Below are 21,272 nucleotides of genomic sequence, written 5' to 3'. Positions count from 1 at the left end.
ATCTCCAGCAGCCCTGGAGGGATCCTGCACACTCACATCCTTCTTTTTCACTCCCTTGGCACCATGCAGGACTGCACTGGTTTCTGTCCCATCCCACCACAGAGCTTTCCAAGCAAAAGATTTATTTCTGCTTGTATGATCTGTAGAAGGGAAATATCCCTGGATGTTTCTGCTGTGGGAGCTGATCATTTGTTCCTTTGTTTCGCCTTTAGAATAACTTTTTAATCCATGGAAATCCTTCAATTTTATCCCCTAGCATTTTTTTAAGGAACCTTTGCTACAGTGTTTTATCAAAGGCTGTCTGAAAATCCACATTGTAGGGACTGAACAACCATTTTCCATGTGCATGTTGAAATTCTTTTTGAGTCAGTAGCTATGGGTGACAGACACCAAGTGTCTTTTGAAAGAAACATGACTTACACATATTCCCAAATATACCATAATTATTGATGCATTTTCTATGTTTTTTTCAAGTTTATTCCAAGTTCCCTTGCCCAGAAGACAAATTTCTGATGTGCAATTTCCTTGAGTCCTGTTTTAAAACTTGTGTCAGGTTTGCTACATGCCACTTCATTAGCGACAAGGATGATACAAATGATAAATTCCCAAGTACACAATATTTAACAGTTTCCTGTTGCATTCTCCGAAAATACCAGGAAAATCTCCTTGACCAGCTTAATGAGAATGAAACACGGGACATTATGCATGGCTCTTTAGGTATTACACCAACTCTTTCAGCATACCTTCTAGCTATTCTACACCCCTTAGCATGGAGCTACCTATGCTGTAAAAGATTTTCAGTTGTCTTTCAAACCATAATCCTGTACTGCAGGAAAAAGAAAGTCTTCACTGTATTATGCAAGAAGAATTCAAAATCTCTAGCAGCGTGACAATTTTCTAGAAGATCAGCAGAAAACTAACCATTGCTGTTACTGCTTAATTTTTGAGCATGCTTCTACGAAGGGTGGGAAAAGAAAGCAGAGAAACCTCTGTCTTGTTAAGTACCGGGACTTCTTCCAGATCCAGAAGCTAGAGAGTTCTTGCCGGTAGTCTATAGGTCTGCCTCTCACCTACAGCATCATTCCTGATCTATTCTTCTTCCATAGTTTATTCTGAGCACCTCTCCAGTAGCAGAGAAGGGACACAACCTAAGCCAAGTGCTTCTGTTGCCCAAGCGGAACCTTGCCAGAGCCTTGTTGTGGAGGGCTACACATGGCCAAGCTCCCCAGCACTATCTCATTCCTGTTCCCCTTTCCATCATCCTCAGAAGCAGATAATCACCTGGGTACCAGCACTCTGCTGGAGTGTAACAGGGAAGGCTGCGGGAGCAGCCAAGGTTGGAAAGAAGCAACTGGGGGACTCTCCGGAGCCCAGCTGACACAGAATTCTGCAAGGCTGGACCCAGCCATCCTCCAAATGGTGGCTCCAGTTCTGGAAGTACCCAAGTGTGTTGGAAGCACCACTGCAACCCTGAGAATCATCTGGTTCTGCCAAGGGTGGTGACCAGCACAAAGTTTTTAGAGTCCCTCTGTGAGATTCAAGGATGGCATCTTGTAGACTCCTACTCTAAAACGTTTCTCTTTCACTTCTGATCCCTTGGAACAGCTGAAGAGAACATGCAGGTGTGCCAAAATATTGCTGAGGTGCAAACAGTGCTCCCACATTTATACTGCTAGGAACCAGCGTTGTTCAATGACAGTTCTCCAGTTTCCAGTCACACTTTTAAACTGTTTCCAGTCTGATCCCGACTGCCACTTTTGAAGACAGCAGCATGGAAAGAAAAGGTGCAACATCGCACACAGCCTCTGTGTTCTAAAAATAAAGCAGTGCTAGTTACTGCGCGATAACTGCATCATTGTTTAAATTAATGAAAAAATGTTACCCCTTCCCATGGTCACTTCATTGTACACTATGAATGCGCAGTAACAAGGGCTTCTTTTTCTTTTTCCTGTTACAGATGAGTGGTATTGAAAGCCTTTTGCTCTGCGTTTGTTCCACTGCATGGAATGACTCATTATAACTCATGCAATACACTTTTATAATATGGATTAGTGTTTTACACTTGAGCTACTTTTTCTTCCCCTGATGCAGCCAGTTTATTAAGTGAGTCCATTTGGCTAGTGCAATACAAACTGTTTAAATAATTCACATGAAATATACAACTACAATTAAAATATCAAAACAGGAGTTAAAGTAAAAACTGTAACTAGGAATTTTCTCATTGTTAGCTTCTTAGATAGTGGTAATAAACTCATGTGAACATTTTTACATCATCTCCGTCATCTGACCTTCCCCCACAAATACTTGGACTTAATTGAATGTGTGGGCAAAAGCGCATGTTTCAAACTGGCCTCACAGCTCCTCCTCCGAAAGCAAGCCACAAATGACCACCATTAGCCAGCAGTTTTGGGTGCAGCTCAGCCCTGGTAAAGGAGGAACAATTCGGGTTCACAGGAGGGCCAGCACATGTGCTGGTCGCTTCCTGGCCTTATGGTCTTATACATCTGCTTGGGAGAGCAAAGACATACACTTGGATCACAAGCTTTGCAGCTGAGAGGCAGAAAGATTGACTGCTGACTACACCTGGCACTAACTGCAGAGGTGTGGCTAGTTCTTGCAAATGACATTGCAAATGACCCAGTAATCAGAGGACAGCAAATTGGCGAGTTGCATTCAAAACAGAAGAAAATATGATGGCAACTAAAGAGCCACGAAGGAAATACAGACAATCGCAGGAATGTTAAAGATAACAGAGATAACTGGATGGAATAACTATGGCACGTACATTATTTTGCAGGGTGTCTGACTGAAGCTGATTGCTCATGAAATCTTTTTGGCAGGCTTGTGGGTGAAGATATCTGATGTCTTGAAAGTCTTCAGTAAATGCTGGAGTCACAGATGTGGTTTGGAGGAAAGTACAGAGACAAGCCACTGGCAACGCAGGTGTCTTGGCTTCAGCTGGGACAGAGTTTATTTTCTTCCTAGTAGCTGGTACGGTGCTGTGTTTTAGATTCAGTACGAGAATAATGTTGACAACACACTGATATTTTAGTTGTTGCTGAGCAGTGCTTACATTGAGTGAAGGACTTTTCTAGCCTCTCATACTGCCCTGCCAGTGAGGAGGCTGGAGGTGCACAGAAGCTGGGAGATGACACAGCCATGACAGCTGACCCAAACTGACCAAAGGGATATTCCATACCATATGACATCATGCTGAACAAAAAAAACTGTGGAGAGTTGGCCCGGGGAACATGGCCACTGGCTGGGCATTGGACAGCAGGTGGTGAGCAACTGCATTGTGCATCACTTGTTTTGTATGTTCTGTTATCATTATTATTATTTTCCCTTCTTTTTCTGTCCTATTGAATTGTCTTTACCTCAATCCAAGAGATTTACCTTTCTTTTATTATTCTCTCCCCCATCCCACTCAGGAGGAAGTGAGCGAATGGCTGTGTGGTGTCTAGCTGCCTGCCAGGTTGAACCACGACACCAGGTTAGCACTTGAACCATTGGATCTACTCAATTACAAGCCAAAACACGCATTTTTAGAGGCATAATTTAAGGCTACTATACCTGAAAATTTCAGGATTAGGCTTTTATTTTCTGTGTTTTCTTACAAAATATAGGCCTGTCCACAATTCATTTCCAGCATGTGTCGTCCACTCTTAGAAATCTTAAATCCCATGCTGCTAAAATACCATGTATGCTCCCAACACAGTAGAAAGACAAGGTGAAGTCTGTTTTGTTCCATGTGAGAACATAAATACTGTCACACTGGCCCAGACAAATTGCTAGGAAGCAAGAGCAGTAAAAGTAACTCAGAACTGCACAGACCCACGGCCTTCCCTCAGATTTTTCTGCTAGCCATCAAAGCCATGCCTAATCACAATGGAAAGTGATGATGGAAATACTACTTTGCTCTCTGCCAAAATGAAGCTTCCCTCCAGCCGAAATGGGTTAGCCAGATCAGAGCGGTATAACTTACACTTCCCTGTGCCAAGCTTTCTGATCCTGGCTCCTGGAACAGCTCTATAGCAATTTCTTCTACATAATGGAACATATTTCTTGCTCAGAAACACTTAAACTTTTGGAAATAAGGCAACTATTCTAAAGGCTTTGTCTGCAAGTTAAAGTTTTAAATCCACAGTCTCGACAGTTCTGCTCCTGTCCACGTAAACCAGGATGCACTAAACTGATCACAGTTTTGAGCTTTTCAGGTTTTACTGCCAGCTCTGCTTTGGCTTGTGTTCCGTACTTAGATAGCTGCATCTAATTGAGAAAATAGGTAACAGAGAGAAAGGCCATAGCGAAGACACACCAGTTAGAAGAATTAAAAAGAAAAAATGACCACAATGAACAAATGACTACCAACTATATTCGGGCACTATTATTTACCAAGAGCAAGCAAGAGAGTTTGCAGCTTAAGCTAAGGAAGAATCTGCCCTTACTCATTATCTTCTGTCACTTCTTAACAAGATTAGGATTATTATATATGCAAATATGTCTAGTCTTCCTGATCATCAAAAAAAGTAACTAAAAATAAAAGAATAGCCTTTAAGTGTGAGAAATAGCTTGTCACTACATTGACTGCAATCTATAAAATTTTAGTTCACCTAAATCACAAAACATGTATTCAGCCAAGACCCAGATACTGATCTTTTTTCTGAATATTTCAAGCCAAGCAACGAAGTCCCTGGTATCTCCTGACTCCATGAACAGATAAGACAAATTTCCCTTTCTCAGCAGAATATGCTGCAATTCAAACGCACCTTCCTGCTTCGACTAAGAATTCCTCCTCTGAGTGTGACAAAACTCAAATCCATGCCTTTAGAAAACATCTGTCTGCTACTTAACTTCACGGTGACAGCAAGAATCCTACTGCTATCTTGCCAATCCAGTGAGAAGACCCCTCACTCTTGGCTGGAGCAGAAGACCTGCAGCATGTGGCTGAGCAGCTACGACACTACCCAGAAAAAAGCATGCGGAATTATGCATATCCAAACAAGACAGCTATAAGGGTAAGGCTCAGTTCAAAATGAAGACACCTATATTTAGCTCTCTTTATGCAAGGTAGGCAAAATCCAATTGCCTAAACATCTGGAGCTATCTCAGACTACGTAGGATATTCTGCCTGCTTTCCAGCCTCTGCTTCAAAAGGCACAAATGTCCTATCTACAAGACCTATGCAGATTTTCTGGGTACCTAGAGGATACCCATATGATTCATACATGGATGAATCTCATCCTTAGGTGTCCAAGCTCCCAACAGTCAATGGAAAACTAGTCAATACAGCCCCTAGAACAAAGAACAGCTGATAGAGTTGATTTAATTGCCTGAAAACAGATGTTCAGGTACATATGAGATGCCTGGCCTTAAGCTTTTTATAAAGCTTTTTAAGCTCCTGGCCATTCCAGAATGATGCAGATGTCCTGCAGGCCACGAGTCATTGCTGTGAGTCCCATGCAGATGTCTCAGGTGCCCAGGGGTGTCTTTAAAGCCCTATGGATGGGTTATGGATTCAATCTACAGCTCTGTAATTAGGAGCTTTGATATCCAGTGCACACCTATACTTAGATGGTTTAATCTGGATATGTGACACACACAAAGCATCCAAGTACAATAAGTGAGCAGACACCAGCATAACAAAAAGGACATTGCGATGGAAGTGAAAATTAGATTTGACATGTCTCAGAAGGGAAAATAATTAATCCTACTTCTTACACAGAAGTGAGAAAAATAGAGCATTTGAGCGTAACAGCTTCATACAATAATTAAAAAAAAGTTGTGATGGAAAAGAATAAATACATTTCTAAAATCACATTAGATAAAATGAACAATAAATTAAGCTTGTAGCTCTTAAAACTATCATTGTACAGAAACAGTTCACTTCAATATATTTTTATTGTGCTTTCATTAAATATGAATGCCTCTCTAAACCTGCATCAGAGCATAAATTAGCATAGCTGTAATGGTCTGGAAGTAACTTTGATCTAGTATAAAAAAATGATAAAAGACATTTCCCACTTCTTTTCACTGGGAAGAAATTAGTTTTGGAACTGCTGGAGCTTATGCATTGTTTTATTAACTGGGACTAATTCCCAGTTTATTCCTCTATGTCCTTACGTGACCTACACTCATCAGTTGTTGAGAAGTAACAAGCAGACAAAATTTATTTTGCTTCCTAAACATTTTGCAATTGGTGTCTGGAGCAATTCCCTTCAACCACTTCTGATGTCAGCAGGTAGACTAAAACAAAATACCTAGGTGTATGCTGGATATGTATTTGAAACACCGCAGTTATATTAATGTAAATACCTCAAACGCAAATTGTGTATATGTACATGAATATAAGCTCTTATTTTTTTCTTGAACAACAATTAATATTGCACAGATGTAGGTGATCTGCTCATGAAGTAGTACTCTTTTTTTGTTCGTGTACCTAATCAACTAAATTAAACTAAAATTTCAAAATCACACAATTCTCCAGCTTCAAAGCAACCTAAACTCTTAGAAGCATAAGTTCCATTGACTTAACAAAATGTCTTCATTACCTGTGAAAATGGGCCAGTCTTCCAGTCCCTAGGGCACAAAACCCATTTACCTGTGGTAATTACACACCTATTAGAAATTACCTTCCTGTTATTGTAGCCTTTACCCTTTCTTTCTACCACTGCCTCTGTTCTGCCCTTACCATCACACCTCCACAACACGGACAGCATGCGGGTCATTGTACCCTGGTAGGAGGCTGCAAGTCCCAGGCCTGCTCAGGTCTGAATGATACCTGAAGACCTGGTGCAGTAGACATGCTTGGTCGCATTTAGCATCACCGTCTCAGAGATGGTGGGCACCCTCATCGCTTCATGCAAGCCACAGCCTCAGTTTAAGGAGCTGTCAAGCCAGCTCTTTGCAAAAGGAGAGCACGAAAACAAGCTAAATCAATGGAAAGCCTCCAGCAGAACTTGGCACCAGCCTGGAGACAGCAAAAAAGTGACTAAATGTCCAATATCTGGTCTTGAATGCTGTGCAGTTACCTGGCCAGCTGCTGGCCTCACACCCTCTCTCCCGCCAGGAGGAAACACATATGGGATTTCACTGTGTGCCAAGGGTGGACCCGGCCCCAAGGCATGGAGCCAGCTCAAAGACAGGCTCTTGTAAGTCTTAACACAAACTTTACTTACTTTCAAGACGGAGAAGTCTTCCATGTACAAGTCAGTATTACACTGTCCCAGTAACGTGCTTTGGTGCAAGATTAGCAAGTACGTGTAATTTTTTCATGTGCTGCCAGGAGAAATACAATTACTGAAGTCGATTTTTTAGGGAACTGTGATGCTGTAGATCCAGTCCCTTGGGCAACATATCAGATACGGTACAGGTATGCAGCACATCTAATTAAGTTTATAGGAAGGCCTCAGTAAGACTGTGCTGGGCAGAGCTCTCTAAGATTGTCAGGATTCATCACTTGAGTGGGGCTGGATGCTCATGAGAACTTTTGCAGGTACAAGCACATTCACATGGGGGAAGAAAAAGAACAAAATGGCTAATAAAAAGATCTCATCTAATACTCTGTCCTAAATCAAGCAAGAATGCCAAATGGATGTTCTCTCATGCTGTTATCTCAAATATTCCTCTTTGTCTTATACTTTCTCATCTGACTTTCTCAGCTGAGCATTTCCACTACTCAGAAAAGATGTGTTATAGCATCAGAAGCAGTTCAGTGATTAGAAATTTATTCTTGGGACAACAAAGCTCCGTTCCCTTCACACACATAATTCTTTAATAATGCAGCAAATCGGGACATATATATTTAGTATTGTGTCTTGGATTTAAGCACCAGAACAGAATTTAAATGTTCTTCATTTTTTGATTCTGAAGGTAAGTTCATGGAAGTTACTATTTTATCAGTATAGACAAAGTCACACAAAGGTGATGTTGTGGTTAAGTCTTATTTATAACACAGATTTTATTGAACTTAGGACATCTGGACCACACCTCAACGGCCAAGAATGAAAAAATGCTCATGTGCTCTTACACCTTGAGAGAGAAGTCAGTTGGTCCAGTAGACTGCATCTGGGCAGGGATTATTTTTGTCTATTGAACGAATGTACTGTAAAATGCAGACACTGAGGGGAAGGATCAAGCCAGGACACATTCATTTTTGTTCTACCGACCATTCTGCACAAGGCAATGAATAGAAGCTTGTACATGTATCGTTATTTCACTATGAAATACCGACCTTCCACATATCAGCAGAACCAAGGAAGAATTTGCAAGTTTTATTGCAGTTCATAGGTCTAACTAAAGAGACTGGTACACAAGGGAGGAAAAATTAGTATATAGCTCTATTCTGCAAACACCTATCAGAAAATACCTCTGTTTTGGTTAAAAGAAGAAGTCAGAGAAGGACTCAAAACACATTAAATAAAGGCCCCACATTGTTTCAGCCCAATTCTAATACCAAAATAAACACTCCACTGCTCCATACTTCCTTATACACTTCTTAAATAGGCACACTCATTTCCCATGGACATGTAGGTAGCAGAATGAAAGTACTCCTGCAAGCAGGAAATGAAAGTAGGGAACAGAAGTGAAAACTTGATTCATTCATTGCCTTCAATGGTCAGATACAGTAGGAACTCAAAACCAAATCCAGTAAATGTTAAAGTCTTAACTAACAAGGGAGAAGAGAATCTTACAGATTTTCTTCCTGGTAACACAGAAGAAAAGTGTCTGAGCCACAGACATTCAAGAAAATAAACAGAAACTTGTGTTTATTTAATAAACAGAAACTTTTTAATAATCAAAATGAACTTTATGGAAGAATTCTCTGAAAACTGATAATCTGGTTCTAATTATATCTTATTTCAACTTAATGTCTCCATTAACAACAAGATAATACTCCTTATATCTCTTCAGTGCTTCTTAAAAAATGGATATCTAGAAACTTTAGGTATACAACTCCCAGAAAACACAGAACTGTATCAGGGCGAAGGAGGATGATTACACCTTTAAACTGTAGGACAGTTATGACTACAGGCAACTATTCCATAGCCCTTTGGTTCAGTGCCATATTCTAAAACTAACACTAGAAAGGCTAATGAAACATGGCTTGCAACTCTACAGGTATGTAATTTGTGTTCAGTAACACTAAATTATTAAGCTAAAGAAAAAAAAAAGAAATTGAGATATGTCAGAAATTTTCACTGCAAATTTTAGCAGTTTATTTACAGTTTGTTGTGGAAGCTGTTTCCACTCTATTTTATCTAAATTTATGCATCAAACTGCCCTCTCTGACTTTCTCTATTAACACTAGACTAGATACTAGACACTGGCTGGGAGCACAGGAGGGGCACCAGCCTAAGGAGCCACCCTTCTGCAGCTGCTCTGTAGCTCTGGGAGAAGTGGCAACATGTTCACATAAAATTAGTAATTATGGAAAACTCTCTCCAAAGGCCAGAACAAGACAGAGCAGGCTAGGTTAAGCTGCATTTTTTTACAGGAGCAGATCATAACCAGCGTAAGCAGATCTGTCTGACATAATGTAAAACTCCCAGTGGAGTTAATGGGAATTTTTTATTCTAAATGAGTAAAAGACCCATCCCAGAGGACCCACCAGAGTCAGGACAAACCTCTGGGTGATAGAGAAATGGATCTAAATCATTGTTTGTTGCAACAAGAAACAGCATCAGGGAAAGCTCAGCTGGATCAAGTACTTTCCAGCCTGGCATTTAATTCAGAAGATGGAAGAACTGATGTGAAAAAGGATGGGAAAGAGAACAACTGTGGAAAGCTGGAGGTACATTCAGTGGATGTGAACCCTGGGCAGATTGGTCAAATTATGAACATTACAGGATGTGCATTCAGAGCTTCTCCTTGCTAAAAAGGCTTCTGCTGGCTACCCACAGCCAGCTGGCTGGCTGAGGGTGCATGCTCTTTTCAAATCCCTTTCATAACCTCTACTCAAGAATTTCTAAGTGGCTTTCATATGAAACTTGTTCATATTGGCCTCAGACCCAAAGTGTAAAGTCTTAAAACGTTTTCTCTGTACTTCCAAATAGTTCTATGCTTACCATATACTAAAAAGCAGACAAAACTTAATAGTTATTATGTTAGGCATAACATAATAGTTCTACATTTAACATATACTAAAAAGACTTAGAACCATAGAATCATTAAGGTTGGAAAAGACCTATAGGATCATCAAGTCCAACCATCAAACCAACACCCCCAGGCCTCCTAAACCATGCCCTGAATTGCAACACCTCTCTGGGCAGCCTGTTCCAATGCCTGACCACTCTTTCAATAAAGAAATTTTTCCTAATATCCAATCTAAAACTCCCCTGGTGCAGCTTGAAGCTGCTTCCTGTTGTTCTGTCCCTGGTGACCTGGCAGAAGAGACCAACACCCACCTCACTACAACCTCCTTTCAGGTCATTGTAGAGAGCGATAAGGTCTCCCCTCAGCCTCCTCTTCTCCAGGCTAAACAACACCAGCTCCCTCAGCCACTCCTTACAGGACTTGTTCTCTAGACCCTTCACCAGCTTCGTTGCCCTTCCCTGGACACGCTCCAGCACCTCAATGTCCTTCTTGTACTGAGGGGCCCAAAACTGAACACAGCATTCATGGTGCGGCCTCACCAGTGCTGAGTACAGGGGCGCGATCACCTCCCTGCTCCTGCTGGCCATACTATTCCTGATACAAGCCAGGATGCTGTTGGCCTTCTTGGCCACCTGGGCACACTGCTGGCTCGTGTTCAGCCAACTGTCTGCCAGCACCTCCAGGTCCTTTTCTCCAGGCAGCTCTCCAGCTTGTTAAGGAAAAAACCCACCACTTTCTATAAAAAAATTAACCCCATACAATTCTTTCATAACTTCAGTACCTGAGCAAAGAAAATCCTGATATCTAACAGCAGTGTTGATCTAGCCTGTTTACACATCACATATCTAATGCTGTCTATGAAACTCACCTTAATTCTGCGACATGTCTCAATCTCATCCACTATCTTTACAACAAGATTAACTGATATATTTTTCATATTTCACATTATGTACTCAGGTAACTGTAATCAAGGAACTTACATAGTCCTGACACATGTAATCAAAAATACTCTTTATATAAAGCTATATATACGTAGACACACAAAGGCACAGAACGGTATCCTAAAACTTACCATCACTTGCAGAACGTGAGTCATTTGCACAGACCAGTGCCAAAGTAAACAGCAGGTGCCGAAGATCCATACCTTTAATTCTGTAAGAACAAAAGACAATAAGAGAGTTTCTTTATAAACTAATATTACTAACTAAAACGACATGACAGTTAAACTATTATCTAGCTTTACTGAATTTCTGATTGGATTTAAACCAGAATTGTATTTAGTTTACAGTTTATTGCCTTATAAATTCATACATCATCTTGCTGTCTAGGACTGACAGTAAATACTATTTTCACAAGAGAACTAGCTTATGAGTTTCTAGTTCATTTAGTATGGGGGAGCTGAGGGTGGGAAATCAAGTATTGTCAATCTCTAGTCTGCTTCCGGGGAGCAGCCACACTCCTCCCACAGCAGCCTTTAGGGGATGGATCCCAATGACTAGCCTAGCTTAAATGTAAAAGAAGGAAAAGAACAGTATCTCTTTCATGGAACCAAGATATGATGATCCCCTTTCCAGCTCATGCTCCTCTGAAGCCGTATTCATCTGTGCATGCCGTGTATAACCCTTCCTGGGTCTGGGACTATGTGCAGTGAAGCTGGGAGGAGTAATACAGTTTAATAAGCCAGCTCCCACACGAGGAAGACAAATGGCTGTTAGCGGAGAAACACTGGTTTAGTACCTATGGCCGCTGCCTGTGGCAGGGAGCACTCCAGGAGTGGACAGGGCAGCAGAACAAGCGTAACCCAGGCTAATTCTCTGGTCTGTCCCCTACCGGCACCATGCACAACCCTGAGCACCTGCCTCGCTGCCCCTGCTGTGCCATGCTGCTCTTTGGGGCTGGCATGGATGCTGTCCCACACTGTAAACTTCTACCCGCATCATTTCTGAGTAGGCATCTTCCAATGGGTCTAGGCATATCCACACAAGCCTTTACAATGTCCAAACAAACAAACCTTTACAACCTCCCCAGAAAGCACACTCCTCCTTGTCGCTAATTCACCTGCGCCACAGACACATAGCCTAAAACCCGGTCACACAATCCTGTTTGAGGAACACTACTTTGCTCCTGCCAGTATCACCAGCATCTGATAACAATGGGGAAGGGCAGAAGCTGGGGTACACTGGACTTGCGGGCAGTACAGCTCTCGACACAAAATTGTACTGTGCCCCCAAAAGCTCATGAGGTGTCCATATATTGTAGGGGGAAAACATACATAGCGTGGATTACTACCTGACCATTTACAACCATGCCAATGAAGCACAGAGGTTACTGGAGACCTTCAAAACCAAAACGAACACAAATGCTGAAAGAGGCAGCAGTTTCTTGTTCTGTGGCACAAAACTGCCAAGATACGCTAACACCCCAGTTCAGTGAGGCAGCGGAGAGAGAGAGAAAGTAATACCTGCACTTTCATATTTGACCATACATTGGTATGACAAACCTTTATTCTACACTGGAATGTTTTCACTTAGACATTTTCCTTCTTCATCTAACAGGACATTAAATCACAAGTGTCCAAACAACAAAGCCCACTAAGAAGTAACAATCTCTAAGTGGGTGCTACTGAATAACAACCAATGCTGTCAAATGTGGGTATCAAAAACTAGCCAGTCTCCTAGTAGAGTTAGCAAAGTTTGAATTTATTCAGAAACTGTAAAATGCAAGCATGCTGAGTATGTAAAACTAGGGTAACACTGAATTTAAGAGATAATTCCCTCTTTAATTTTCTTACCCAAAGAGAACAGATTGAATCACATTACAAAAAAAAAACCCCAAAACTATTATGAACTCCAGATTTCTCATTCATGCTGTTTAGTATAAAACTTGAAAATTAGAAGGTATTTCTTACACCCTCATCAACACAACTGCTCAGTAATTCTCAAGCTTCAGGCTCAGTACAGGAGTCATTTATTCCAACTGCTCTGGGCTATCAGAATCTAACCCAGATCTGCAAAGGCAAGCCAGGAGATGGTCGCCACCGCACCCACACCACTGTGGTGATGCCCAGCTGCACCATCCAGGCACCCTGAGGCCAGTCTGAGTGGCCATGGGGCAGCTGCACAGAGAGGAAAGCTGGAGGAGCTCTGGGGGCCTGCCAGGTGCAGGGCAGGGCAGGGCTTTCCCCATGCCACGGAGACATGGGTCTCTCCAAAGGTGATTCCACTGTTCTCAAGTGGGCAGGCAGGAAGGAAGGGGTATGGTGAGGCTGGAGGCACATTAGTGAGGATTTGGGGAGATATGAGGGTGAGGCAGCCAGGCGAGCAGGACCAAAAGCAGTGAAGGCTGCAGCTGCTGTAGTGCACAGGGCTGGGAAAAGTTCATAAAGCAAATCACAGGCTAATGCAGGTACGACTACCTCTTCTAGAGGTATTGGAGGCCAAGGGAGAGCTACACTGCCCCAGCTCCAGTCTCGTGGGAGAAAAACTGGTGCAAAGTAGAAGCTGCCCCATCATCATACCGCTTTTGGTAGTACAGAATAAGATTTCTGAGAGAAGAGTCCTCTGAAGCACCATCTGCCCCACCATCAGACAATTACTGCCTTGCAGAAAGTTCTCACAGATCTGTCTTGTTACCACCCGCCACTGTTCCTCTAAAAGGCTCTTGAAAGTTCACTGCCAACAAGAACAGTATTGTTCAGAGTGTGCAGTGTTAATCTAGCAAGAGACAGCTTCTGTGTCAGCTTTAGGACAAAACTGACTTTTTACAATATAGTAACATCTACCTTCCAACATCCAGCCCTGTACACGTATGAAAGACAAATGCCACTAGTTTGCAGATGACACCAAGCTGAGCAGTGCATTTGACACACCAGAGGGACACATGCCTTTCAGAGGGACCTGGACAAGCTTGAGAACTGGGCCCATGTGAACCTCATGAGGCTCAACAAAGCCATGTGCAAGGTCCTGCACCTGGGTCAGGACAACCCCAGTAACAATACAGGCTGGGGGATGAAGGGATTGAGAGTAGCCCTGCAGAGAAGGACTTGGGACACTGGTGGATGAAAAGCTGGACATGAGCCAACAATGTGCGCTTGCAGCCCAGAATGTCAGCCATACCCTGGGCTGCATCAGATGAAGCGTGGCCAGCAGGTCGACGGAGGTGATTCTCCCCGTCCACTCCGCTCTGGTGAGACCCCACCTGCAGTGCTGCGTCCAGCTCTGGGGCCCTCAGCACAGGAAGGACAGGGGCCTGTTGGAGTGGGTCCAGAGGAGGCCACAAAAATGATCCAAGGGCTGGAGCACCTCTGCTGTGAGGACAGGCTGAGAGAGTTGGGGCTGTTCAGCCTGGAGAAGAGAAGGCTCCAGGGAGACCTTGCTGCAGCCTTTCAGTACTTAAAGGGGGCTTATAAGAAAGATGAGGACAAACTTTTGGACTAGATATAAGGCAGAAATTTTTGTGGTGAGACATTGCAACAGGTTTCCCAGAGAGGTGGTAGATGCCCGATCCCTGGAAACATTCAAGATCAGGTTGGAGAGTGCTCTGAGCAACCTGATCTAGTTGAAGATGTCCCTGCTCATTACAGGGGGGAGGATGAGATGACCTTTAAAAAGTCCCTTCCAACTCAAACTATGCTATGATTCTATGATAATAAAGTCCTTGTTATTTAACAGATAAAAAAATTCAGTGTCTGTAATATACACTATTCTAAGGAATAATAGTCTATATCTTACCCATCTCCAGCAGTTTGGAAGAATGAAGTGAGCTAAAACCAGAAAAAAAAAATACAGCAGCTGACTGTCCTCAAGCCAGCTGAAACTTGACCACAGGAACATTTGGCTAAAGGTCAGCTCAGGCTAATTGGTTCAGTACAGAAAGGGAGCCAGGAGCTATAAAAAGGATAAAAAAAATTCTTGGCCCTTTTCTATAGTGATGTTGGAGTAAGGTCAATCACAAGTGAATTTAAACATGACATCTCTCCAGTGGGATGTGAACATAGTCAGCATAAACAGGCAAAACGAGGCTAAGAAAACCCCTGAGAAAAGAAATAGCTTATTCACAGCATACCAAGTGGTTTGCATCTACTCTGGTCAGGTAACAATGTTAATGCTCAGAGTAAACGATAAGGAGTTTTGCTTATAAACAAAACTGTTGTTTGAAGTAAGATGTTTACATTTAGGTAACTCCTGAACCTGAAAGAACCTGGAGGAAGAAGGACGTAACACTTCATTAAACTGCGGCTGTGAAAGGACTTCTGCTTTTGCCATGTCCATTAACTCACTGTACTCCAGATATGAGAGTTTTTCCCCCTGTAACCTAGTCCAGTTTAGCATTGCTTGCCAAAGCAGTACACGTGCAGCTAATCCAGAACAAAGGTGGCTTCTGCTGCAAACTGAACCACAAAATTACAGAGTGAAGAATTAATCTGAGGAGCCTTTCTGTACATTGCTCTGCTTTGTCATTCCATCAGACCGTAAACCGGCAACGACACAAGAGTATGCAATGCAGATGAGCACACACCAATACATGCACCACCAAGTAACAACAAGTGCTGAGGAGAAAATGTAACTCTATGCTTTCCAGATCTGTCCTGAATCTTGTTTATGCAACTACCAATACGTACATACATACCCTTCCAGAATTTTTCTGGGTGAAAGGCCTTTATTTTACATAGTGCAGGTATTTCTTACAAGCTATCTCATGGCAAGATTAGTGAAATCAAGAGGAAATCTTCTTTCTGTGCTCGCATAAAAACATTCACACCAGTTTGGCTGATCATGCATAGCTGAAAGCACTTTGCCTGCTTACCCTCATTCCCCTGAATGCCATTCTGCAGATGAAATGAGTTACAGCCCTTCCAATCAACACAGTCCAAAACTGCCATGCACCTAAAGACTTCTTTCCTTGCTTGCTGATATTACAGCTTGATTGAGTCATCAGCAGCACTTGGGTGAATGCCTGTTTTTATAGAACCCTTGTCAAGGCTACATACTCAGCCATGTTAAGAAACAGAAATAACAAATTGCCAGAGTTGATATGAATAACATACCGTTCACCTAGGGTGTGTAGTTATCTGGGATATGAAAAAAAAAACTAGGAATAAAACCATAGAAGCAGAAATTATGTACTGTAAATTAAAAAAACCAGTATCTCACAAAGGACTGCGTTTTAGGAAAGAAAAAACCAAAAACCAAAAGACCCAAAACCACAAGACAGTACCACTAGAAAAGAATGAAGGATTCTGGCGTAAAGCTGCATTTATTATGCATGGTTTGATACAAATTTGAGGATTATTAAAAGGTACATCATTACCATGAACTAAAAAAAGTATTAAAATTGAAAATGGAATCCATTAAAATAAGCGCTCACTTTGGATTTAGAAAAATTGATTCATTCTTTTTCCTAAACAAATTTTAAATTTTGGAATAGAGGCTACATGAAAGCTTCATTTTAACACTGAATTTATTTGTATCTCTATTGTAATAGGCACCTTCAATACTTTTGCCAGAGCTGATTTCGTTTTCCCATGGATAGATGTGTCAGTTATTACTCTGATTTAAACTGCATATAAACTGGTAGCAGGTTGTGGTGGTTTTGGCTGGGGGAGAGTTAATTTTCTTCACAGTAGCTAGTATGGGGCAACGTTTTGCATTTGTCCTGGAAACAGTGTTGATAGTACAGGGATGTTTTAGCTGTTGCTGAGCGGGGCTTACACAGAGTCAAGGCCTTTTCTGCCCCTCACCCCACCCCACCAGTGAGCGGCTGGGGGTGCACAAGGAGCTGGGAGGGGACACAGCCGGGACAGCTGACCCCAGCTGACCAATACCATACCATACCACAACCAATGCCATAACATATCACAACATGCTCAGCACATAAAGCTGGGGGAAGAAGGAGGAAGGGGGGGACGTTCGGAGTGATGGTGTTTGTCTTCCCAAGTCACTGTTATGCATGATGGAGCCGTGCTCTCCTGGGCTTATTAAACTATCTTTATCTCAACGTGCAAGCTTTGTCACTTTTACTCTTCTGATCCTCTCCCCCATCCCACCAGGGGGAGTGAGTGAGTGCCCACGTGGGGCTGAGTTGCCAGCTGGGGTTAATCCACAACACAGGCCAAATGGTTATCTGTTCTTCGATGTGGTTAAGGAGCCCTTCAGTGAATCCAGAATTTGGACACTGCTTGGGGCTTGTACTGAAAGCTGTTCTATCCATTTATAAAGTCACATCCCAAGAACTGGGCTACGACGTCCAAGGATGGCTGTGGCATATGATGTGTGAAATCTTTATGTATAATAAAATCTATTGTCCATTGACAGCAGTAACTGAACAGACTAGATATGCAGAGGGAGAATCTTATATCTAAGACTAGCAGAGCATTTCTGTCAGAAGACAGTTGCCAGAAGAAAACTGATCTTACAGTCCTAAGTTTCTGTCTACTGCATAGATAGAAAATTTTGTAACTGGAAAAGACTTAATTGCTTTGTTTGCCTTTCAGCCCCCAAAACACATTAAAGCAGCAAAATACATGCATCTCAGCTGAAATAAATTGCAACATTTAGATGCTATTGTGCAGATGCGAGTTGCTGAGCTGATACGCAGCTTTACATGTACTTTTATCATTAAGGATGAGGATCCAGGCCTGTTTATCACAGTGGTAATTTTTTCAGGCTATAAACACTTTTCTCAACTACAGTGCTAATTTTTCCTAGGCTTTTTTTTTTTTTTTTTATTATTAATGCTTAGATAACAATCTTCCAAAAGGCAAAATTCAGCTCTTTGCTTTGTTATTTGTACAATTAACCACAAAAAAAGAGTGAGAGAATTCCTCTGTATGAGCAGAAAGTATATTCCAGTTTGTTTGAAGTACAATGCATCAATTTAATGTCAAATATCATAAGAAAAAAGAATTGTCTGAGTCTGTATCGAGAACTAAACCCCAGTAAACTGTATCAAAAAAAGTAGTTTTACTCAAAGAAAAACATTTCACTGAAATAATTATTCACACTTTACATAAAGAGATTAAATTATATTTCCAGTGCTGTAAAACATTTCTGTGCCAGTGTTAAAAAAAACAAACCCGAAACTCTTCAGTGTCTTGCTAGCATTAAAGTTTAAAACCTGTCGGGACTCAGCAGTGTGGCCCTAATCCAGCAAAGCAGTTAAAGACATCTGACTTTAAGCAGGCAAGGTTACTGTTGTGGTTAAATCCCAGCCAGCAACTAAGCGTCACCCAGCTGCTTACTCACTTCCCCCCACCAGGTGGGTTGGGGGATAGACGCAGAAGAGCAGTGAGAAAACTCGCCAATTGAGATAAGAACAGTTTAATAATGGAAAGAAAGTAAAACGGTAGTAGTAGTAGCAATAGTAATAATAATAATCAGAATCAAAGCAAGTGATGCACGATACAATTGCTCACCACCTGCTGACCGATGCCCTGCCTGTCACCGAACAGTGATGGCCGCCCCCTGGCCAACTCCCCTCAGCTTATATACTGAGCATGTCGTCATATGGTATGAAATATCCCTTTGGCCAGTTTGGGTCAGCTGTCCTGGCGGTGCTCCCGCCCAGCTTGTTGTGCACCTGGCAGAGCATGGGAAGCTGAAAAGTCCTTGACTAGTGTATGCACTACTTAGCAACAACTAAAACATCAATGTGCTATCAACATTATTCTCATACTAAACCCAGAGCACAGCACTGCACCAACTACTAGGAGGAAAATTAACTTTATCTCAGCTGAAAACAGGACAGTTATATATTTAACATGGCTAAGTAATTCCCCTAGCACAGCCAGAGTGCTTAGCACCTCACAGAAGTTATGAAGAAATGATGAAGCACAGGAGTCATGGTGGAATGTAACCTATGTGACTTTACCAGGAGTTGAGGCTGGAACATGAGGAAAAAAAAAAGAGGATTATTGATATGCTTAATATTAAATAACTTTTTTATATGTGCTGCTGGATTGCCACTGCACAGCAGGTGAGTTCCACTGTTCCAGTTGGCATTGTCTTTGCAAGGCTTCTCCTAAGTGCTAGTATCTGCATACCACTTGAATTAAACAGCGTACTACCTAGTACTTGGGCAAATATAGTCAGTTAGGCTTCAGCACACATTATACACAAATCTGATCTCTTGGAGCTTTTCTGTAACATGAGGTCATTTTGAAACACGGCTTGGTTATAGCCAACTGGTTTTGGACAAAGCATCCTCAATTTCTTCCACTCACCTTGAACCCAAACATGTCTTTCAGACCTCAAAGAGCAATTTCAGGAAATCAGGGGGAACAGGGTTTTCATTTCAAGTGGGGTTTGTATATTAAAAAACATTTCTTTCAGGAAAAACATCTTCAAGAAGCTGTAAAATTTAAGTTCAAGACCCTGATATTTATCCTAGACTAATGGAACCACTTAACAGTCCATTACCATGGGACAAATTAATTACAAGGTTTAATTGCATGCTAAATTATTCATGTGCTCCTAATCAGATTAAAGACTACATAACAAAGCCTGTATGGCATTTAGGAAGTAATTAACTTAAATAGGGGATTAAGTGAAAGCTGGTAAATGACAAAGGACTTGAGCAGCATTTCTGGATGGCCACTCATGACTCCAAGTACTCACATATTTACTATCACTTGGTCAACATACAAAGATTAATAACAGTAAACAGTGCATTTTAAATTGGTGCAATTTTGTATGTCCTGAGTTTGTATCAGTTTAAGATATTATTAATATTTACTTAACTTGCATCTGTAATTTAGAAATTGAAGCTAACTTTAAATCTCATTTAAACTTATGTAGAGTTAGCGTATGAGCACATCTATTCAGAACAACTGTTTTTCAAAATAATTGCAAGTAAAATTCTCTGTTTAAGAAGTTCTCTGTTAAAGAGAAACAGTATTATTGCAACTGCTTTCCATGTGTTCTCTGTAAGATCATACCAGCATTGTTCATTGGCCCTATTCTCCGCTGATCTGGTGCTTGAAGTCCATACAAATCTGAATATATAAGCTGTGGGCACCTACCAAAAAGTAGCATACTGCATTTAACAACTGCATAAATTGCTTTGTATAGCCATAGACAAAGATTTTGAGCTAGGTCCTTAATTGTGTAAATCAGCACAAAGTTGAAAGAGATTTAAGAGATTTTTAAATGCACTATTGCCAAAGGAAGTTTTTATAAGGTAAGTAATAACTTGTGAAGAAAAGTTGATCTCTGTTCAAGCCTTTCATTAACTCTTAAAAAAATCAGATAACTTCTCCCTCCACGTGCATTGGTAAGATCTGAAATTAAGAAACCCAAATTTTAAGTTTCAAGTATGTTTTGATGAAGCATCTCACATGCAAAAATAGACTATGCCCACATTTATCTAAGTGGCTTAAAAACACATCAGCATTTTTATATATCATCCAAACAGGATCTCTAAAACCTCGGTAATGAACCAATCACTTCTGATACACATTTTTACGATACAGCTGTTGATGACACCTTTTAGGCAAAGAGCCACAGGAGGGATGTTAGATCAATTCTCCAATGAGGAATTAACTTATAATGTTGAGTTATTGTTTTACTCAGAGATTTTTTCAAGGTTAGTGTGTCCGGTATTTCCAAACACAGGGAGACAAATCAGCTCATTTTACTAACTGAATTTTTTCGAAGCCAATGTAATGTATATACTGGGTACACTGCTTTATTTTTTAAGGACTTCAAGCAACTCTTCTTCCAGATCACATTTTGAATCATACCATGGCATTATTCCTACTCTTTCAATTATCACAGGTCCTGAAACAATTCTTCACAGGGAAGGAACAGAAGTGGGGTTTCATTTTTGTGTATCCTCTTGCACACACTGAACACAGGCACACATGCATGAGTGTTTTGCTGAAATGTGAAGGCATAACTTTACTGGTATTCAGCTGATTATTTGTATTACCATGAAAGAGGGAGGTGCCACCCCACGAGGCAGGTGAGCACAGGGCAGGATACAAAAGATCTGATGAGGAAGTAGTACGTGAAGCCTTGAAGGATGCCTTTTCCTCACTGAAGAGGTCAGAGGATATGTGACACGGGATCCTGGACAGGCTTGGAGATTGGATTGGAGATGAGAGTAATTATTAAGGTAGTGGAAACAAGTGGATTGCACGGTGGGTAATCAAGCCAACCTGACTTTTAAGGGGAATAACT

General features: G+C 41.5%; 1 protein-coding gene across 2 annotated transcripts in view; it reads right to left on the bottom strand.

The window, feature by feature from the left end:
* Positions 1–21,272, bottom strand: part of GHR (growth hormone receptor) — a 131,267-nt gene that overhangs the window by 59,140 nt on the left and 50,855 nt on the right. For both annotated transcript variants that reach the window (XM_064438971.1, XM_064438970.1), the window contains one exon: positions 11,168–11,247. In XM_064438971.1, coding sequence (XP_064295041.1) covers positions 11,168–11,237 — 70 coding nt within the window. In that variant the 5' untranslated portion in view covers positions 11,238–11,247. The remainder of the gene's footprint in view (positions 1–11,167; positions 11,248–21,272) is intronic.

Source organism: Phalacrocorax carbo, chromosome Z, assembly GCF_963921805.1.
Source record: "Phalacrocorax carbo chromosome Z, bPhaCar2.1, whole genome shotgun sequence".
Classification (NCBI taxonomy): Eukaryota; Metazoa; Chordata; class Aves; order Suliformes; family Phalacrocoracidae; genus Phalacrocorax; species Phalacrocorax carbo.
This window is presented reverse-complemented; position numbering and strand designations above follow the sequence as displayed.